Below are 20,250 nucleotides of genomic sequence, written 5' to 3' on the forward strand. Positions count from 1 at the left end.
TATGACATTTCTGATTTTCAAAGCTCTGGCTCCCGAGATTCCTGGATTCATCCTCCCAGGTCACTGAGGTTATGCCATGACACAAACCTTCATACCGTCACTGTATCAAAGTGACCTTTACGGACACACCTGATTTCAAGGCACTGCCACTGTAATGTTTCGACTTGTAGCATGTTTTGTTTACAGAGCAAATGCCCCTTTACACAGAATAGTACTAGCTCTGTGTACTGAAGTTACCAGACTGATGTGAGATTGCATACATACAGTACAACAATAAAGAGGGTTACTCCAGTACAGAATAAACTTATGTACAGCATTCTTCTTGGAAGAAATACTAAATTAGCTAGCGTACAAAAAAGTGATAAAATTTCCTCATACGCAAGGCAAACATTTTGTAGGGGCGGGAGACCAATTCGGATGAAAATAAAAATGCACCAGTGCTCTGGCATGTTACAGCAAAGAGGAGGAATCCCACTGGTACTAAACTGCACTAGCACTGCATTGAGAAAGAAGCCAAGTGAGACTGAAGCTTTGAAAACTAAATTCCCTCAGCTTATTCTTGACTCCAAGGTCTCCAAATGGGGCTTCCTTAGAGTGCAGTTTCTGAAAGGGTTTGTTGCACTAAAAATGCAGTAGAGCTCAGAATGTGGTCCATTCAGGGCTAGCCTTTCTTCCTGAAAGAGAACTCCTCCTCATCATCATCCTGCAGTCTCAAAATGATTAGCTCAATCTACAAACTGTTGACATTTGATGCTGAGGAGTCATGAAGGAAGTCCTGAGCGAACTACAGGTTGGCAGGAAAATCTGAGAAGAGACACTTTGGAACACCACAGCAAGTGGTACAGAAAAGAACTCTTCTACTGGTGAGGGGGAAGAGAGATCCTGAAGAAGGCAGTCTGAATAGAGAGGTTTTCTGCTTGGCATCATCAATTGGTTTATTTAGAACAAAATCAGTTTTCATTTCTTCATATATCACTTTCCAATCACTAACCAACTAACTGTCTTGTGACAGTCAACATCTGTCAAATTAATCTCCTTTCCTCCCACTTCTCATGGGGACACCTACAGGAGGTGGATTTGGTTATTAATTTTTGTTGTCTTATCTATGCTACTGTTCTTTTTATTACTCAAGACCATATGGAATACCCGTAAGATCTAAAGTTTCAAGAAATTCTTAAAATCCATGGGATTTTGCAAGCAATTCATATGCTAGTGCTCAGCAGGACTCACGTGTGTGATGATCACTCAAAACTGGATTTGAGAAGAAATATGTCTAACCTTTTCCCTCATCTTTTAGTTATTTTTTTTAGGGACCAATTTGTGGATTGTCTTGAAAATCAAGTCTAATTTCTTTATATACACGCTGCAGAAAGTCAGCACAGCAGTAGGAAAGCCAGAGTTCTTTTCAAAAACCCAGAAGAAAGCTACCAAGCCAGATCTTCAAAATTATAAACTACTGCCATACCATTGCCTTAAGCAGTGAGGACTGGCTGACACTATGCACAAAAGTTAATGGGAAAATGCAGTGCAAACCATGTTAAGACAACAAGCACGTCCTTCCATCAAACATACCAACTTTCAACACTCTTTAACAAATAAATGCTTTCAATTAAAATGTTGGTATGTGTACAAATCATAAACAGCAATGCATACATGATTAAAAAAGAATTAAGCAATCCTTTAGACTCAAACTGTTTTTTCTAGAAGGAATAAAACTGCTCATCTGTTGCTCCACTGGCAAAACAATGTCTTCCCAGAAAGTTTTCATGACAGACTCTACCAGGAGGCTGCAACAATGAAGAATCCAAATGGCTAATGTATTCAAGAGAACATTGCATATATTATAAAAGCATCCATACTGGAGACCAATGTGTTTCTCAGAGATGCTGCAACACTGCCTTACGGTACACAATTGCATGAGATTTGTCTGTCTGCATGCAAAACAATGATGGAAGCAAAGCATCAAAACATTTTTGTACTTCGTTAACTGAGCAGCTTTAAACTAAATTTGACATGTAAGATGCAGCGTTCTAGAAACTATAATGCCCTTATAACCAAAACATATGCCAAGACATCATGACAACTGTATTCCAGGACGCTGGAGTTTGCAGCAGTGGAAGTAGAAATTCCTGCTGAAGCTGTTCCTACGGAGTACTTGGAGACCAAGAGCTGGACTGCACAACTTACCAGAGATGAAAAATGCCTCTTGTGAAGATGTATAGGGAAGAGAAGTAGAAGAAAATTCCAATGTACTACACAAGTTTAATTGCATTGCCTTGCTCACCTAAAGCCACATTACATTCTGTTGTCTGAAAAGCATGATCTATATGTGGGCTTCTCGGTACCGGCTCTACGGAAATTTAGACCAACTTGCCCCAGCCCAGGATGCATCTGCTCTTAAGGAGTATTAGAATTTGATTTAGAAAGCCAAATCTGGCCCATACACTTGTCCTAAAAGGATTACAATAATGGTAGTTCTGTCTTACCAGTAAGAACATCACTAGCCCTAATTTTCAAGAAACAGGTCATGCTTTTTGTTATTTAGACTGGAAATACTGGGGCTGTTTGAGGTTTAGCAGCTTTTCACTGTGACACTGTTACCATTATTTAGCTGGGATACTTTTCACCGTTGCTCACTGAGGAAAAATTGCTTGTTCTGAAACAGAGGAGGTCCTGCCTTAGGAATGAGGACCAAAGGTGGATCCACAATAACATCTTTCAGGATATATAAATTCTGTGCCCTTTCTACTCCATGGCAACAGGTTTTTTTAAGGCTGTCTTTTGTCAGTCTCACTTCCATTCTCATCCTACTAAACACACAAGTTTTAACAGATAATCACTCAATAACATACACTGCTTGGGTTTTGGGGGGTTTTATTCCTACAGTTCGAAAACTCCATTTATAACATCTCCTGTGGTTTGCCTCTTTTAAGGTCTCACTAGGCTCTGCTTTCAGCCCATTTTAACTTATACATCTCAGCCCTAGTTAGTAAATACAAGAAAATCCTTCCAGTTGCCTACATGCTGACAGTCGACTCTATTCATTACTGCTGCTTCTGCCAGTCTGATCTCTCCAGCATATGCTCATTTGGTCTGCTGTCAGAAATCAAATCCTCCTTCTTCAACTTAAGTCTTTCTAAATTGCAATAAAATCCCAACTTTCATTTCTGCTTTCTTGCAAACTTTCAGATTTGACCCAAGTCTTGCCACTTGATAAACAGTCTGGATTCAGATCTACCTTGAAACAAAACACAGCTGCATTCTAGACATCTCTCACGTTAATTACAGGAATCTAACCTTCTGTGAGAAACGTATTTTCCACTCAAAGTAGAACATTAAGCCTCATTCAACATGGCGATGAAGTTTTTCATTTAGCTTCCCTCACATGCTTTCCTAGGGCCAGCACCACATAAAAAAATTTCTCGGTCTCACTTTCACTTACGGTCTGCACAATTCCACTCCTGCTAAGGGTATTTCTCTCCCCTTCCTGTGCTATTATTCACATTAGTTAGACTCCCTCCCACACAGAATATCCTTTCAATTCCAACCCTTGTCCTCTTCTAAATCTTCTATCCTCACTTTCCCTCTAGAATCCATCAGCATTGCTTAAAGTGAATTAAATATTCTCTCTGCCATTCAGCAGAGGAGCCTGAGGTTAAAATTTTAACTACCACCTTTGGCTTATGAAGTGTATCACATTCTCATATCATTCAGGTCCTCGAGGATAGTCAGTGACCATCTTGTGACTGAATTCTGTGATGCTCTATAACATCTAGCACAAAACATAATAAACAACAGAAACTACAGATCTTCTCAGGTCTAGGCAGTTTGTATATATTTGATAAGGCTAGTATGGAGAACTGTTGAAATAAAAACAAGGCATCTTAATCAATAAGGAAAAAATAGTTCAACTATCATTATGAGATGGAGAAATAAATACCAATTGCAAACTTTTCAACATGAGGTTGCTTCTGTAGAACCCCATAAAACCAGGGATATATAACAGAAAACTGCAATTTGGCAAGGTGTCTGTCTTTGCTTGACAGATGTAAGGTATTGTGCAATTCTAATATCCATCCTAAGTAAAATAAATCACTTGCCAAAGTCATGCTGAATCACATACAAACTATCCTCATGAGATCAACACTCGGCAATAACTCTACTTTGTAGTCAGTTACTTGTGTAATTTTCACTAGAAAGATAACTTCCATACTATTCAGAAGTTCCATTTAATGATCTTATCGAAATATATTTGTTCTATAAATCAACACAACATATTCACCACTGTGTCAGAAGGTCAGAGTTTTAGATTACTTCCTTATCAAAAAAGGATGTTTCTGATGGGTTTCAACAGGAATTATCTTCACAGGTATTTAAGATTTCTCAGTTATCAAGAATCAAATATAAGCGCATTGATGGTTTAATGAAAATAACGATGGTAGAGTGATAAACAATGAAGACAAGTCACATCTATAGGTGAATCCAACCCTTCTGTAAACCAGTCCCATTCAGACATCATTATACTTACAGGATGGAAGACTACATCCTGGAAGAGCAGCAGTTCTGAAAAGGACTTAGGAATCATGATGATAGTCATCTAAATTTACAATCTTTTAATGCAAATAACTGAGACTGAAAGATTTAAAAATGCAATCCTTGGAGGTATAAACAAACAAGCAAAGATATAAACTGAAAGGTTCAAGAATGTACCTGCACATACTACACGCACACAGCAATACTGAGATCACTACCAGATGCTGTATGCAGTTCTTACGTCCACACTTCAGAATGGATTTTAAAACATCTGAAGTTTTAGAAGAGCCATAAAAGCTTTACAGTTAGAGATTTAAGGAACTCCATCTATATAGGTTATTAAAGTTAACATATTTTTACGTGAATAAAGTGAAATAGTTTAAAACTAGAGTAGTTATTCGTTATTCTAATAGGCAGCTAGCTATCTGATGGCCAGCAGCTGTAACTAAACAGCCCTAAAACTGAAGGAGGACTAAGAGTATGGAAAATAAACTAGCTGAATCACTCAAGAGACACCGAAAAATCCTCACACTTGAAGAATCTATATGAAAATCAGCTATCTTTTTCAAAAGTTTGTTCTACTGCACCCAAGTGATATGGACTTCATGATGCAGAAATAACTAGATTGAATTCTAGGGATAATGGCATGCCAGTCAGATTATTTCATTACCATGGTCACTTCTGGCCTTAAAATCAGCTAGCCTGTAATAGGTAGAAAGCTGCAGTGCATATAAGAACATTCAAACTAACAGATGATAATATAAAGAACTCAAACTACAAGTACAGTCCATCAGAATCAAGCAGAGCTGTGTTCACACATCAATGATTAGTATACCTTGCTGTTTCAATTAAAAACTCAAAATTATCTGTTATGCCTCCAACTTTTACTTTCATATTTTTAAGTCTGTTTCAATGTATCTGATATTTACATATTATAGTATAATTATACCTACCATACCATGGCTTGGAGTAGGTTAATTGCATAGGAAGATTTACTATGTTTACATTTTTTCTTAAATTACTCTTTTTTTTTAAAAAGCACAGTAAAGAGTCTGAGGACAAATTATTCAACTGTTTATCATACATAAGACTGCATGACTATAATACAAAGGGCTTGTCTTTTCATTTAACGTTACAATATACACAGCAAGTCCGGACTAGATCTTACAATCTGAACACAGGTATTTAACCTTTTCCATGCTGTTTATGTTTACAATGCACAGAAGTCCTGTAACCAAACTGTGTAGTAAAGCACACAAAACTGGACTGTAACATAACACAGTATGCAGAAGCACTGGATTTTATGATTTCTTCTTTACGTAGATTTTTTTTTAAACTGCTTTATTTTTTGGCGCTTGCTAAGGTGTGGCAACCTGCGCACACAAAAATTACCCAGATTTCATATTACCCTTATATTCCTAGACAGCAGTAAGTACTGGATTCCTTTTCATATTGGTAAACTCAGCATCCTGTTTCTAAGGTGACAGCCTTCCAAATCCTGTAAACTTCTCTGAATTACTGAGTTTAAAAATAAAACCAAAAAGAAAACAGAAAAAAAAAAAACCACTTTCATCCACAGGGTTGACGTGTCAATACAAAAGAAATATGGACCGCTTCATTAAAAAAATCATGATTTACAAAAAAATGGTAATCCCAAGTATTCATTCCCAATTACCTGGTAGTCAGCTGCTGCGTTGCCACTGTAAGTATAAAAAATTCCACCTTTTAGTCTGAAAAAATGACTTAGCCGCATGGAATTGACCAGTATGAACTCCGAATTTTCTGCTAAATTAACTTTTAAAAGGGCTTACTGGCAGAGGTAGATCACTGCTTCTGTAATATATAATGGGCAAACAATGTTAATCTGGGATGGGCAACCAATGAATTACCCTTATTCTTTCAAATGTTCTTCACGGAGCTTTTACTTTTCATACAAATAAATCTCTGAATGGGCCCGTAAATTTTGCAACTGCCAAGCTGACTGTGTTATATTAAGGCAGCATTACCCAAAAATTAGGCACCTGTTAAATACAGCCTGCTAACCTCAGGTCTCATGTGAGTGTTTTGCTTTACTCAGACTATTTTTGGACCTGTTCATGCAATCAAGGTCTTGCCTTCAAGTTTACAATTATGTTAATAAGGAATACAAGAGTCAACTGCTGGTTTCATAGCTTCTGGATCTAGTGTCCCTTTTACCTTCAGAAGCCTGAACACATTTATAATGTAACAGATGTTATAGTCTCGAAGTAGATGTCAATCTATTATGTTCAGTACACAGATTGCTGTAAATGTATTGGCTATGAATTCAACAACAGTTCCAGTTTTGTTTAAGCAATAGTACAGCCATAATTTTCAACTGACATTTAAAAATGGTCTAGTTACACCTTGTGTCAAAGTGCAGAACTGCTACATTATTGGTTACAGACATCTATGTGCTATAAAAACAGCTTTGGTACAATAAATTATCAAAAAAGAAAATAAATTTTTGTAAAATTCACAGCATAATTGTGAGGCAAAAAAGCAGTCACATAAAATTCTGCATTTTTAAAAATGTTCAGGATGAACAGAAGACGTCTTTGTGCAGAAGTAATGGTGGAGAAACCACGTGCCGAGAAAAAGCAAAAGAAAAAAGTAAAAAGCAGGAAGGGACACAGTTGTAGCTATTTCCATCAAACGCAAACCACTACTCCTGTGACCTTCAACCAATAAGGAAGTCAACTTTATGACACACGCAAAGTGACCTTGCAATACCTTACAATAAGTGGGTCACAAAAGTCTATTTTAAAAGAAAGGCCTCTTGAATTACCCATTCTCTGTGTTTTCAGCATTAAGGACTGTCTGCAAAAGCATGTCCAAAAGTGATTGCATCTGAAATGGTAGGCTCTTCTAACTTAAGAGTCCAAATCCATAAGGCCAAAGGTTATCCCAAAGACCACCACTTAGACCTCCCCAGGACTGGCCAGGACCGACCCGTTGATTGCTTCTCAGTGCACCTCAGTTATGAAACCAGTCATATTTCAATACTAACTGACTGTGGTCTCCAAAATATGAGACCCACAGAATCCCATTACAATTGCTGCTTTGATCCTCAGTAGATTCAGAAAAGGAGAGTTCTGATCACCGCCACTTAGCATGCTTAATGTGCCTTACAAACTCCATTACAACCGTCCCTTTTTACAGCTGAAGAATATATATTTGTGTAATCTGAAGGTCCCTCTTTCTTACAGTACTGCATTTCTGTGCCCATGTTTGTTTGGGGAACTAAAAAAAATATATATATATTACTCACTCCCCTCCCACCAAAAAACTTCAAAGGGCCTTTTTATAAATCATGTGCAATGCCTTTAAAAAGAAACTAGTTTGCAACTACAACTAACATTTGAACAATAACCCCTGTTGAATGAGACCAAAAAAACCCACCCTCCCCCAAAACCAAACTATGGCTAGGTTGTGGCAAGTTAAAATGGGGGAAGCAAAAGGTGAACACCACTAAGCTATCCGTTAAGGTGGGTCCAGACATGGCTCTTTAAAAAAAAAACAAAACAAAAAACAACCCAAAAAACCCAACCAAAAAAAAAACCAAAAAAAACCAAACCAAAAAACCAACAAAAAAAACTTCATTGTCCCTTTGCAATCTTTTCAAGTTTAAAAAAATAGTCAGCTTTGCCCTCCTGTAGCGGTTCAGTGAGTTTATCTCCTTCTGATTCAAGCAGCTTTGCACTTTGTTTTTGGAAAAACACCACTTCTATAAAAACACACAAGAAACAAACTTAGTTTCAGTTTAGTCACGAGCTAGCCACAGGACTTTGCTGAACACAAACTCCTGTCATGGGAGACTCTTCTCTATCAATTCCTTGCCTCATTGCAAGGTGTCCTTCAGTCATGTAATGAGCAGGACCTGTATTAGCAGAAAACTGGTATGTTGGATGTCCAGCTATGCCAGTTTCTTGGCGCGGATTAGAGTAGACTGTTAAATTCATGTCCATAGCTCCATTTTGTCCAAAGTCCAAGGTATTAGCAGCCACTGGGCGGTTCTGATAGGCCTGATTGCCTTGGTTACCAGTAGAGGAGGAAGATGTAGAGGAAGAAGTAGTTGAGGAAGACAGGGATGTCATGGAGTGGTGACTGTGGCCCACCTCCATAGAATCCTGGGTGGAGGAGCTGTTTGTTGGAGAATTGTAGACTCTCGGCCTGGTCCGGCTACCCAAGGCTTGCTGTCCATGATGGTGGTGGTGGTGATGGTGGTGGTGGTGGTGGTGAGAGCTATTTCCGTGATGATGATGTAATGCATTCTGTTGTTGAGGGGTTACATGGAAGGTGGTTTCTTGAACTGGATGGTTTTCAACAGTGACCTGTGTAGGAGCTTCAGTGGCTGTCCAACCAATTGGAGGAGGAAACTGTTGTCGAACCTATGTTAATAAGCAAAATAAAAATTAAAATGCTTACTCAAAGCTATCCATTTGCAATATATGAGAGAGATTAAGTTATTAATGTTTATGCTAAATTTTAAAAGAGTTAACCAAACCTTGCAATTGCAAAATTAATCTAGAAATGTAAGCATGTAGTTAAGCAGAGTTTCTAATACCCTTTTCTAAATATACCTTAAGAAAAATGAGTTCACATTCTGCATGCTTTTTTCAAACAAACAGTTTAAGGAGGTCCAATATGTGACCTTACTGTCAAAATTATAGACGCAGCTTTACATAATAGTACTAATAAACAACATGCTATTTGTACAACACCTAGAACAATAAGGCCCTGATCTCTGACTCAGGCCTCTGAATACAATAAGCATACTAGGCTAAATTAATATGTTGTAGTTCACATCTTGAATGGTGTCAACAGCATTAGAGGAGTACTCCTCACACCTCTGAAGAACACAGCTGATTAAAGATTACTAAAATATCAAGATCTAGCTACACACCAATTTGTTGCATAAACTAAATTGTCTGTTTGGAAGAATTTATATTTTTATCTGTTCTGTACTAAAATAAAAATATTACTGAATTATTTGTAGTTAATAAATGAGTTGTTGCTTCTTTCCAAGAATTACTGAATAAACACCAATTCATCAAAGATAACGTTGGTCAAGTACCTGAACACCATAAAATAGAAGTAAGAACTCCAGCAGAGTCCACTGAAGTACAAGCTAGTTCTTCACTGGGTTGAAAGATGCATAGTTCTGTGTACGCTTACGCCCTGTGTAAGGTGAAGCATTGACACCTCCACCTGACTTACTGCTACTAATACAAAACCTTCACCTCTGCAGAATCTATGAACATTTTTACAGCTGCCTGCAGTATTTTTGCCTAAGTGACTGACCTAATGTCCAAAGGACTATACAAGAGCTGAGGGTAAAAAAAAAAACAAACAAATCTGATGGCTAGTTCCATGTCTAAATCACTTCAATCTAGACATGATAGAGTTAATTAGTTTTAGGGATTTAATATTCTCAGAAAATTCATATAAATCATACAGACAAAAGCCCTACTTAAGCATACCTGTGGGCTGTGTGTTTCACAGTCCATAGCTTGAACAGCAGCAGTGAAGTGTCCACCACTATGTCGATGCTGGTGTGTGGGGTCTGACCGTGCCCTTCCACTGTTGCTTGTTCCAGAAGATCCACCTATAAAATCATAACATGCACAATAAAGAGACACAAAATTTAAAGTCAGCTGTAAAAGAATGACAACATGAAGATATTTAAAATGCTTCAAGGTAAAAATACAAGACCTATGATAATCACTCACATTTTTGCTCATCTACTTTTTATTTTTTGTTGGGGCAGTTACCTGTTGCAGCTGATTAAAATAATTGTTTTGATGAGCATGAGTGACACAATTGCTTGAGAGAGAGAGAGAGAGAGAAAGAGAAAGAAAGACTGGGAAAGACTCCTTTGATGTGATTAGGAAATACAATGTTGTTATCTGTTAATGAGAAAAACTTACCTGAGCTTGAAGATGTACTAGAGGTGGTTCCTGAAGACTGTGACTGCTCCATGGCAGGACTCGTAGACACACTGTTACTTGTGTTTGTACCTTCGTCTGCTGTTTTCTTAAAGAAACTATGCTGTAGGGCATAATAAGGTTGAATTCGTGTCTTAGGGTCATAATCAAGCATCCTTAAGATGAGGTCTTTGAACTTCAAGTAGTCAGCTACAGTATGACCCGATTCCCCAGCACGACGTCCACCTGGTCCTCCTGTTTCAACTCCCAGTATATTGTGAAGTTTACGAGTTCCAGGTGGTTTGTATTCCTGTTGGGAAGTTAGAAACTGCTTGAAATCATGTTACATATTAAGCCTTGGATGTGCACAGTTTAAACATGCCATAAAAGGAAGTAAGTCAAATAAAAGTAAGAAACTATTCAGCACTACAAAAAGTGCTGTTTAATGAACCTGTCTTACAACATGGAACAATAATAAACAACACTAAAGCTACATTTTCAGTAACAGAGATGTAAAACAAAGTAACATCTCACTTTTTTTTTTTTTATTTAAAGAAACAGTCCATATTATCATCCTAGTTATGTAACCTACCCTTTTTCCATCTTTGGTCTTCTTCAAGTTCCAAGTGCCATCTGGCAACTTCTCAAAGAACTTTCTTGCTTTTGGTGCTTGGTCAAGGATGTGGGTAGGTGGTATCCCCAAAACTTCCACTATTTTATTCATTTGATCCACCTGTTCCAAACAAAGAATATTTGTGAAGAACATGTGGCAGACAGCTGAGCAGTGTGACAGATTCTAGTCACATGGGAAGCAAATGTTAACAACTCAGACTAGTTCTAAATTAATTGTGAGTTTAAGAAAAATCCAGTATGTACAAAACAGATTAGTAAATAAGGAGTAAGAGGGAAGACCCAGAAACAGAAGATTATTAACAGGCAATTTAGAGTTCTGACAAAAGTCATTGCTGTCATTGATGTTTATTCATTTTATAATTACTAGACCTCCCTAACTTATGCATTACAATTAAACAGATGAAAGTCATGATGAGAATGAACAACAACAATCAAACAAACAAAAAAAAATCAAATTACTTGTACCATAATATAGCTGCATACCTCATTTGCCCCACTAAAAAGAGGCTCTCCAGTGTGCATCTCAACTAAAATACACCCAAGGGACCACATATCAATTGCAAGATCATAAGGCATTCCCAGTAGCACCTCTGGTGATCGATAAAAACGACTCTGGATATATTGGTATATCTGAAATAAAAGCATCTAAAGGTAATACACAGCATCCAAAGAGCACTATTATGATTCGGTATTACAAAACAGAACTATCATGAAATACATTCTTGATATAGGGAAAGCCAAGGTATTGGTGGTACTAAAAAGTATCTATACATTACATTAATAAAAGTATGTAAATGTTAATTCTTAAGAAAATTCTAGCATTCACAGTCTCTCGGGGGAGAAAAAAAAAGTGCAGATTCACTTATGATGTCAGTATTTTACACTTTAGGGTTGATGAGAGTAATCTCATGCAATTACAGGTAATCATACAACAAAATTTTAGTCTGATATCACCCTAAGAAAAAATATTCCACAAGCCACATCAGAATCACATAACACTTCAGACAAAACCAATAGTAAAAGATCGAAAGCCACAATTACAATGTGATGAAATGAGATGAAATTATCAGGTGATTCCAGGAACTGGAAAACAACAGAAAGGAGAAAGCAACCTCCTTCCACCCCCAACTATCCTGCTCATTTCACAAGACAGATAATTCTGCCTTGATTCTAAACTGGAGACTGGCTTAAACATAGGCATATTAAAAAAACAAAACACCCCCCCCCCAATCCCCAAACCTCTAAAACCCTTAACAAAAAAAATATCTCAAACAGAACCATACTTCATATTCCAAGTAACATGCAATTTTATGCAGCACCTTCCACAAAGGTATTGATATTTCGTTACCACTTCTTAACTTAAATTTAATGAGTAATTACACTAGGTTTTTGTATTTGTGCTTCTTAACATCTCAAAATTATCTTATTATTGACTTAAACAATCTAGATCTCATTTCACCTCCTGGTGTCTTCCTTCATCCCAGGCTGAAAAGTTTCTAGTTTATAGCAAAAGGTCCTTTTATAAATCTAAATATATGTCTCACCACTGCTTTCAATACAATATTCAATATTCTGACCTGCTCTTTCCAAACTTATTATGGGAAAAAGCAACGGGATGCTACTGGCCAGTCCCAACTCCTCAACAGAGGATTGGGGGACTTCTGTTAAAGTTAGTCCATGAAGTTTCTTAATTCTTCCCATATAAGGGAATCTGCAGTATTACTAGGCACACTTCTGAAACCTCACCTCTTTTGCAAATGTTGCTTTTTTGGGGGAGGTTTTTTGGTTGGGTTTTTTTGTTGTTTTTTTTTTTAACATCCAGCTTTCTCAAAGCAAAAAGATTATCATTCACAAATTTATAGGTAAAATTGCCAAAGGTACACAATGGACCTGGGAAGGCTCAAAATCCTTTTTTCAAAGAAACTATGTCCAGCTTCTATCTATAGAAGTCTTCCTTACCTCTCTAGCTAACAATTTTTTTTTTCAGTACAAACAACTAAAGCACAGGCATCCTGAATATAAGCGGTTGATTGTTCAGCCAAATATAATTCTTTCAACCAGGAAAGAGTCTATTTGTACCAGGACTATAAGGTGCAAGCTGAACAGGACATCCTGATAAACTTCTTGGTGAGCAAATGGTCAGTACAAATCAAACACTTGAGGAATATGATTCAAAGCTCTTCCTAAAGAAAACAGAGGCTTTGGCATCCAGGCAGAATTATTTATGATCTTAATAGTTATTGTATCTATTCTAACATTTCTTAAAGCAAATATAGAGCTAATTGGCTATGCTGAACAGTCTATGGTCCACAGATTCTAACAGCTCAAATAAAAAAATGCACTCATCTTCAAAGTACATGAACAACAGGACACAATTACAAATTTTTTGACAACTATTTAATAGTACAGATCTATCCCAATCTGAAGAACTGCCAACAGAAAGCAATTCAGCCCTTTGTCCTGGAAACGCTTTGCATGTATGCATCTTTACTCGAAGTAATACCACCACTAAACTCAATTTAGTCTTTCCACGGTTGCTAAAGTGTTTGTAAAAATGTGTTAGTTATAACCAGTATCTTTAAAAGCCATCTACCGCACTGTCTCAACCCCCAAATATCCTATCTCCATGGCACATTAAATAGAGGACGTGCTAAAGTGGAAGGAGTCATACATATGGAATAAGAAAACAGTAAAAGAATATTTTATTTATTAGCACTGCAGACTTCTACAATCAAGTCTTGATGCATTCTGCATTAACATAGCATAAAAACATAACCAAGGAGAAAAGAAAGATGGAAAGTTTATCTACTATGGCACTAAAATTCGTATTTATAGCTCCTAAGGGCTGTTGATCTTTAACAACCTATGTAAAAAGTAGTTACTATTTCATGCAAGTCATCATTAATAAATTTTAAATTAGCTATCTAGGTATTATGACTTAAAATATTAAATTTTTCATATGTATCCAATGGAAGCATAAAGAGAATTTTCACTAATACTCACCCTTTGTCCAAGTTGACACGAACTGCCAAAATCAACAATCTTGATAGCGCTTCGTTTGGGGTTACAGAGCAGGATATTCTCAGGTTTTAGGTCACAGTGAATGATACTAAGTTCAGGAGTCGCCAGAAAAAGCAGTGCAGTGCACATTTGCTGTGCAAATTTTCGTGTCAGGTTCAATGAGACACCTCTGAAGTTGGTGTTCCGCAACAGATCATACAGATTGTAGGACAGCATTTCAAAGACTAAGCAGAGATGGTTTCGGAACATGAAGTGGCGCTTCAAATGCACTTTAAAAAGGGGAAGAAAATAATTAACATGTATCCTGTGTGGTAAGTATTAAATACTAATTACAACACAATGCTTAAATATTTTAATCAATTTGTAGGAAGCTGACCTGGGAGTAAGATAGTACAGTGGTGGTTGGTTTTTTTTTTCCTAGATCTATGGTTATTTATGGAATATTGCTGCCATGCCTAGGGTACAGGGAGACATTTTACACATCTGAAGTGTCCTCAAGTGTACCTCAGTAAAGGTATATTAACCAAAAAATTATTTAAAAGATAGAAGGGATATTTTTTCAAAATAAGCTATCAATCCCCTATTAGCAAAGGCAAACACATTTGCGGGTAAATAAAAATATCAGCAAAAAAGACAGGAAGTGCAAACTGCGTGTAACACAACCTTTGTCACAACACTTTTGATCTTTTTCAGGGGAGAGTTCATTTCTCCACCCTCCTAAAGCTAAAACTGTATTCAAGTCCAAGCAGATTGGAAAAAAGTGCACATACAGCGGCATTCTCAACAGCAAAGCAGATACCGCACTTTAGACTGAATTATTTATTAGGAATTCCCCTTACATTTACAGAGAAAATATTTGACTGTCAGATTCATTTAAAATATATGCAATTTATAAGCTATGAGTTCAATTGATTACTTCAGTTAATAAAACTGATCAATATCCTAAAGGCATTATATTCATTTCAATCAGGCATAATCTCAATTTATGAAAGCAACCAATCCAGGCCAAATCCAATCAATTTTTCTCATGAAATAGGTGAAAAATTCATCACATTAATCTGTTTTAGAGGCAAGCAGTGTTTACCAGTCTGTCAATCATTCAGGTTGGTTGCCACAAGTAAAACAAAACTGAAATAGGAAAAATACTTCAGCCCTCAGATAAAAAGCAACACGCTCTTTCTGTCATAATAAAATCTTGAACCAATATTAGCACAATGAGAATTCAGACTTTCAATTAAGGTCATTACTTGGTGTCCTATGGACTTTTTTCTTCTCCATTATCGTAAGCCAGTTCTTCCTGTGTCCCTTACAACTTACCTGTGATAATACCATTTGCTTCCACCCTGATGCCAGTTCCTGCAATACATCATTGTCTAGACCTTTTGTATTTTCTCATCTTTGCCATATTTCCACTATCCTCCCACCATGAACGCACCAGCACCTTTTCATGTCCTTGTGGTCTTCCAAAACTTATTCCAATTCCTCTCTACACCATATAAGCTTGCTGGACCTGCCAACTTGGCAGGAATCACCATCTACTCCAACTGATTTGTAACTTCCAGCATGCTGGTGGCCAGCTAGTACCACTTGCAACAGCCACACAGCTCAAATAGTTTGGATAAGAGCTGAACTTGTCACATCTTTCCTTCAGTGAAGACACGACATTTGAACATTTCTCCTCCACTCTGCAACCCGTTTTCACAAAACTTGAAGACTTTAATGCACTCTTACACTTGTGTTAGATCTGAAGGAGACCAATCAGAAGGTTTGAAGGTACTAGAGGAGATCTGACAGAAGTGTAAGCAGTTAAAATTTATGTCCTTAAAAATCAGGCTACAGTGTATTTAACCATATTCTTCCTGAAGTCTACATTTTACATCACACAGTATATTGTAATACTTGCAATGCTTTCAGCCTTATTCAGCTATTCTCAGCATCATGTATCTAAAAGCCCACGCAAGGGTGAATTGTCCACATGTCCTACAGACAACTTATTTTTTATGCTAATATGCTGAATGCTTCAATTAAGTCTTGTTGCAGAAGTATGTTCATAAGCAACTGATCCTATACTTATAAATATTTTCCAGTGAAGTGCCTAGAGATCTCAGTTTTCCATGATCAGTTTTTGCACAGCATGCAATAGAAGCTATTGATTCAAAACATCATCTCTTTGCGATTTTTGATCTTTACTGATGCTGTCATGTTCATTAAACACTGTGTTAAATAAAAGTGGAACTATTCAAATACACCCTAACAGATTTGGAAATCAGCTTGAAACAAGCCTAAAATCACCTGCCTAAGCAAAGACAGTATATATTATTTCTCCGCTGTTCAAAATTATCAGAACTTGCTTTTCCTTTTTTTGTTTCAGCACTGCTCTCTACATAAAGCCATCGTGCCTTAACTCACAGAGGGAGATTATATGATGTTTTGGTCCATTTCATTTTACCTGATGTTACAAACAGACGCTCTAAAAATTTTAAATTCCAAGAGCTTATCTGATGATGCCTATAACATCTTTATTTACTGTGTATTAATTTGAAACTGGTCATGTCTTTAATGTTCCTGAAACATCTTTTTGACATAGTATCCTGTCAAGTTTAGTTTTTGTTTTATGTAAATGTGTTACTAATAAATTTAAACTACCTTGAGAACTTTTGCATTCAATACATAAAATGTATTATAAAGACAATATTCTATACAACAAGTTAAAATGTAACTGAATACTCATCAGGTAAAAATTATCAATGTATATTAACATTATTTCAAAGTTTTCTTTCTAAACTACAGAGAGAAAAACTAGTAATCCAATATATACATGCAAATCAGGAAAGCATAACTGCTAGTATTTCAGCTTCTACGAACTAAAGGATGCTTAAAACCAGTTTCATTTTCCTTAATCACTCTTTTTCATACTTCTCCATCTCTCTTTACAACATGCTGTTGCTTTCCTTCCATCATCTTTTGCCCTCTACTCCAGAGGATAGACAACTTTTAATAAACTTTTTATACCAGCTGACTTAATTTCATTATTATGAAGTTCAAGTAGCATTACAATAATAAGTCAAGGGAACAGCATTCCCATCTACAGGATCCGTCAAAATTATAAGCTTTAAAATATTTCCTGAGCTATAAATGGGCAAGTCTTAACATTTACACAAGTCTTATCTCAGTTTTGTTATACAAAATTTTGAGCTTTTTAAACACACACGATCAAAAAAAGTTTAAGCTAGCCTTGAAAATCCTGTATGATGCTGGTTTACATTAAATATGCATGCTCTTATCCATGACAGTTCTGAGATAGTTTAAGATATATTCAAAGTAGTGAAAGAGATGCAAACTACCACAGATCACAGCTTCTGTGGAAAAGCTGGTCCATGGCAACTTCTTCAGCTGTCCATATCATTAACTGGAAAAAGCAAATTCTACAAAAGATCTCAATGCTATGAAGTAACAAATCTGTTATCCCAAATAATTTTATATATTCTTCTGGATCTGGTCCTGTTGCAAAGCAAACTGGGAAATTTGCATTAAATAATATTAATAACTTTAAAAGTTGTATTATTCTTTTCATCTCTTTAGCACCAGAAGCACCCTACGCTATATAGCAGGATCTAAAATATTCATAACATGATTAAATAAAAATGAAGAATAACTATTCAAATACCTATATAGTACTTCATCTCAGTGTCATGTTTGTTCATAAGCTCAAGCAGTCGCACTTCAATCTGGGCTTGGTTTAAGAAAGCCTTCTTGTTTTTTATTATTTTGATAGCCACCCACTCCTGTTCCACTCGATCATAAGCCTTTACAACCTGAAAGAGAAAAGTCAAATACATCAACAAAATCTCTCAAGTTTTCAAAATACAGCAAAACTCACTTTCTAAACTTTCTTCACTTTCTGAATTCAGAGAAAACATTTTTAGAACTTTTGTTTTTTCCAGTTAAAATTCTTTTCTTAAATTTCTTCTCTTACTTGATACTACAGTAAAGCCACAATCGATCACGATGTTTATTGCAGTGATGTCACAAAATACAACTGAGGCTCCACTGAGTTTCACTAAGGCAAGCATTATATCCAAATGCAATTATCAAATCATCAAAACCAACACTGTAAAACAACTGGCAAAATCCGAGAAAAACAACAAAACAACAAAAGAAAAGCTCCATCCTTCTTCCAGTCTTTTTCTCAAGCCTTGGCTACAGCTACAGTCAAAACAAATGTTACTAAGTAACATTTGTAATAGGTAAACCCTAGCACTAGACTACTGTTTTAATTTAAAAACCCAAGCCAAACAGCTAAAAATGTGAACTGATAGCAAGAGGCTGAGGATTTGCTCATTGCCAAATGCTTTACCAGATCTACATACTGAAATATATTCAAATGTTATCTGTAGTAACAAGAAAAGGCACAAAATACGAATGTCTTGAGTAGGCACTCAGTATAATAGGATTAAGAAAAAAGAGTTTAATTTCAAAATGAAACAAGAATACCACTTCAAATGAAATGCATATTATGATTCACATGAATTACAGGTTGCTCAGCTGATACACCTTACCTGTCCAAAGGATCCTTTGCCTATTAAAGAGTCAATTTCATAACGATCCATCCACTTCTCCCCATTTTTTACAATATAGTCATAGTTGTCATCATCATAGCCATCATTGTAAACTTTTCTCTCCTTTTTGTGACTGGAATCATCTCCTTGGCCCTGCTGATGCCGCCGTTTTTTTTTTGCATAGTAAACCTAAACATGAGAAGTATACTGCTTAAGAGCACTTCTTACATCATCAGTTCAATAAAGAACAGAATCAGCTTTTATAACCATCATACCTAATCCTGTGATTTTAAAATGCAACTTCTACTACTGGAAAAACAAACAATCCTCTCCTGTTATCACTCTATTTGAAGTCAAGTCATTATACCAAAGCAAAGTCTTGATGAATAATTTAAAAACTCAGAAAGCAGATCTAAAGAAATGGACTAACACTGATCCCTAGAGTTCATAGGTGCAAAAAGAAAAGATACATCAGAGTATGCTATACACACAGCAAAATTAAAAATGGTAAGTAGCCTGGAAATGAGAGTTATCAGTTGCTCTTTCCACAAGACTGGAAAAGAAGAATTCCAAGGAAGTCAGTAATCACTGCAGAAATCCCTTCACATTCCCTACAATTGCCAGAGAGTTAGAAACTAACTGATGCTTTCCTATATTAACCACATAATTTTTATATTTTACATTTGCCAATAAAATTTAATTAAATAATTTAGGGAAAACACTTTACTATTTTTCTTAGAAGTCCTTAGACACATTCATAAAGGTTTATAGCATGAGCTAAAAGAGTGTTTGTGCCACTCATATTTCCTTATCATGCAACAGAAAAGCTCAACATTTGTTTATAAAACAACAGAAAATAAATTCCAGGATAAAAATTTTCCTATGTGCTGGACAGAAAGCAGGACCATGACATCAATGATCTCAAATGAGATGTGAGCAACAGAGAGAAAGCTTGATTCTTCTTATCTCTTCACAAGATTATTCATAGAAAACATACTTAATCATGTACTGTAAACAAAAACTTCACATCAATACACGTTACAAAGATAACTGGTGCCTTTACCTCATTAATATGCTTGTATGTTTTGATCAAATCTACGGAGAGTTTCCTCAACGGAGCAGTGGCTGGATCACGGAAAGTTTGGGGCATCCGCCTCTGTAATATGACCACATCATAACTTAGAAAAAAAGCTAGGACTTTAATGATGTAATTATTACACCAGATCACGACATTCCTCACAGAAATGAGTTATTTCATTGCAACATTGTTTTCTTTAAGCTGACATTAAAAAAAAGAAAAACAAATATAGGAATAAAAAGAAATTAACAGTTTAGTTAAGTTACTTTTTAATACATTTAATTAATAACTTAAAAATATAATCCCAAGATTCCTCCCTCTCCTCTCATTATGCCTAACAGGCTTAATACCAATAAACAGTATTTCTCTCAGTTAAAAATACAGCTCCTTTGACAACAGAGATTCTTGCTGACATTACTCCTCTACCTCATGACTGATACATTAACTGTAACCGTATTTAATGTATAGCTGCATTAAAACC

General features: G+C 36.2%; 1 protein-coding gene across 3 annotated transcripts in view; it reads right to left on the reverse strand.

Moving 5' to 3' along the window:
* Window positions 1-8,120: 8,120 nt before the first annotated feature.
* DYRK1A (dual-specificity tyrosine-(Y)-phosphorylation regulated kinase 1A) overlaps window positions 8,121-20,250 on the reverse strand; it is an 85,528-nt gene continuing 73,398 nt past the window's right edge. For all 3 annotated transcript variants that reach the window (XM_010580331.1, XM_010580333.1, XM_010580332.1), the window contains exons 4-12: window positions 19,755-19,847; window positions 18,692-18,880; window positions 17,800-17,947; window positions 14,115-14,401; window positions 11,595-11,741; window positions 11,071-11,211; window positions 10,482-10,788; window positions 10,035-10,159; window positions 8,121-8,942 (exon numbers count right to left, since the gene is read on the reverse strand). In XM_010580331.1, coding sequence (XP_010578633.1) covers window positions 8,319-8,942; window positions 10,035-10,159; window positions 10,482-10,788; window positions 11,071-11,211; window positions 11,595-11,741; window positions 14,115-14,401; window positions 17,800-17,947; window positions 18,692-18,880; window positions 19,755-19,847 — 2,061 coding nt within the window. In that variant the 3' untranslated portion in view covers window positions 8,121-8,318. The remainder of the gene's footprint in view (window positions 8,943-10,034; window positions 10,160-10,481; window positions 10,789-11,070; window positions 11,212-11,594; window positions 11,742-14,114; window positions 14,402-17,799; window positions 17,948-18,691; window positions 18,881-19,754; window positions 19,848-20,250) is intronic.

Source organism: Haliaeetus leucocephalus, unplaced genomic scaffold (assembly GCF_000737465.1).
Source record: "Haliaeetus leucocephalus isolate CR32 unplaced genomic scaffold, Haliaeetus_leucocephalus-4.0 Scaffold702, whole genome shotgun sequence".
NCBI classification, from domain to species: domain Eukaryota; kingdom Metazoa; phylum Chordata; class Aves; order Accipitriformes; family Accipitridae; genus Haliaeetus; species Haliaeetus leucocephalus.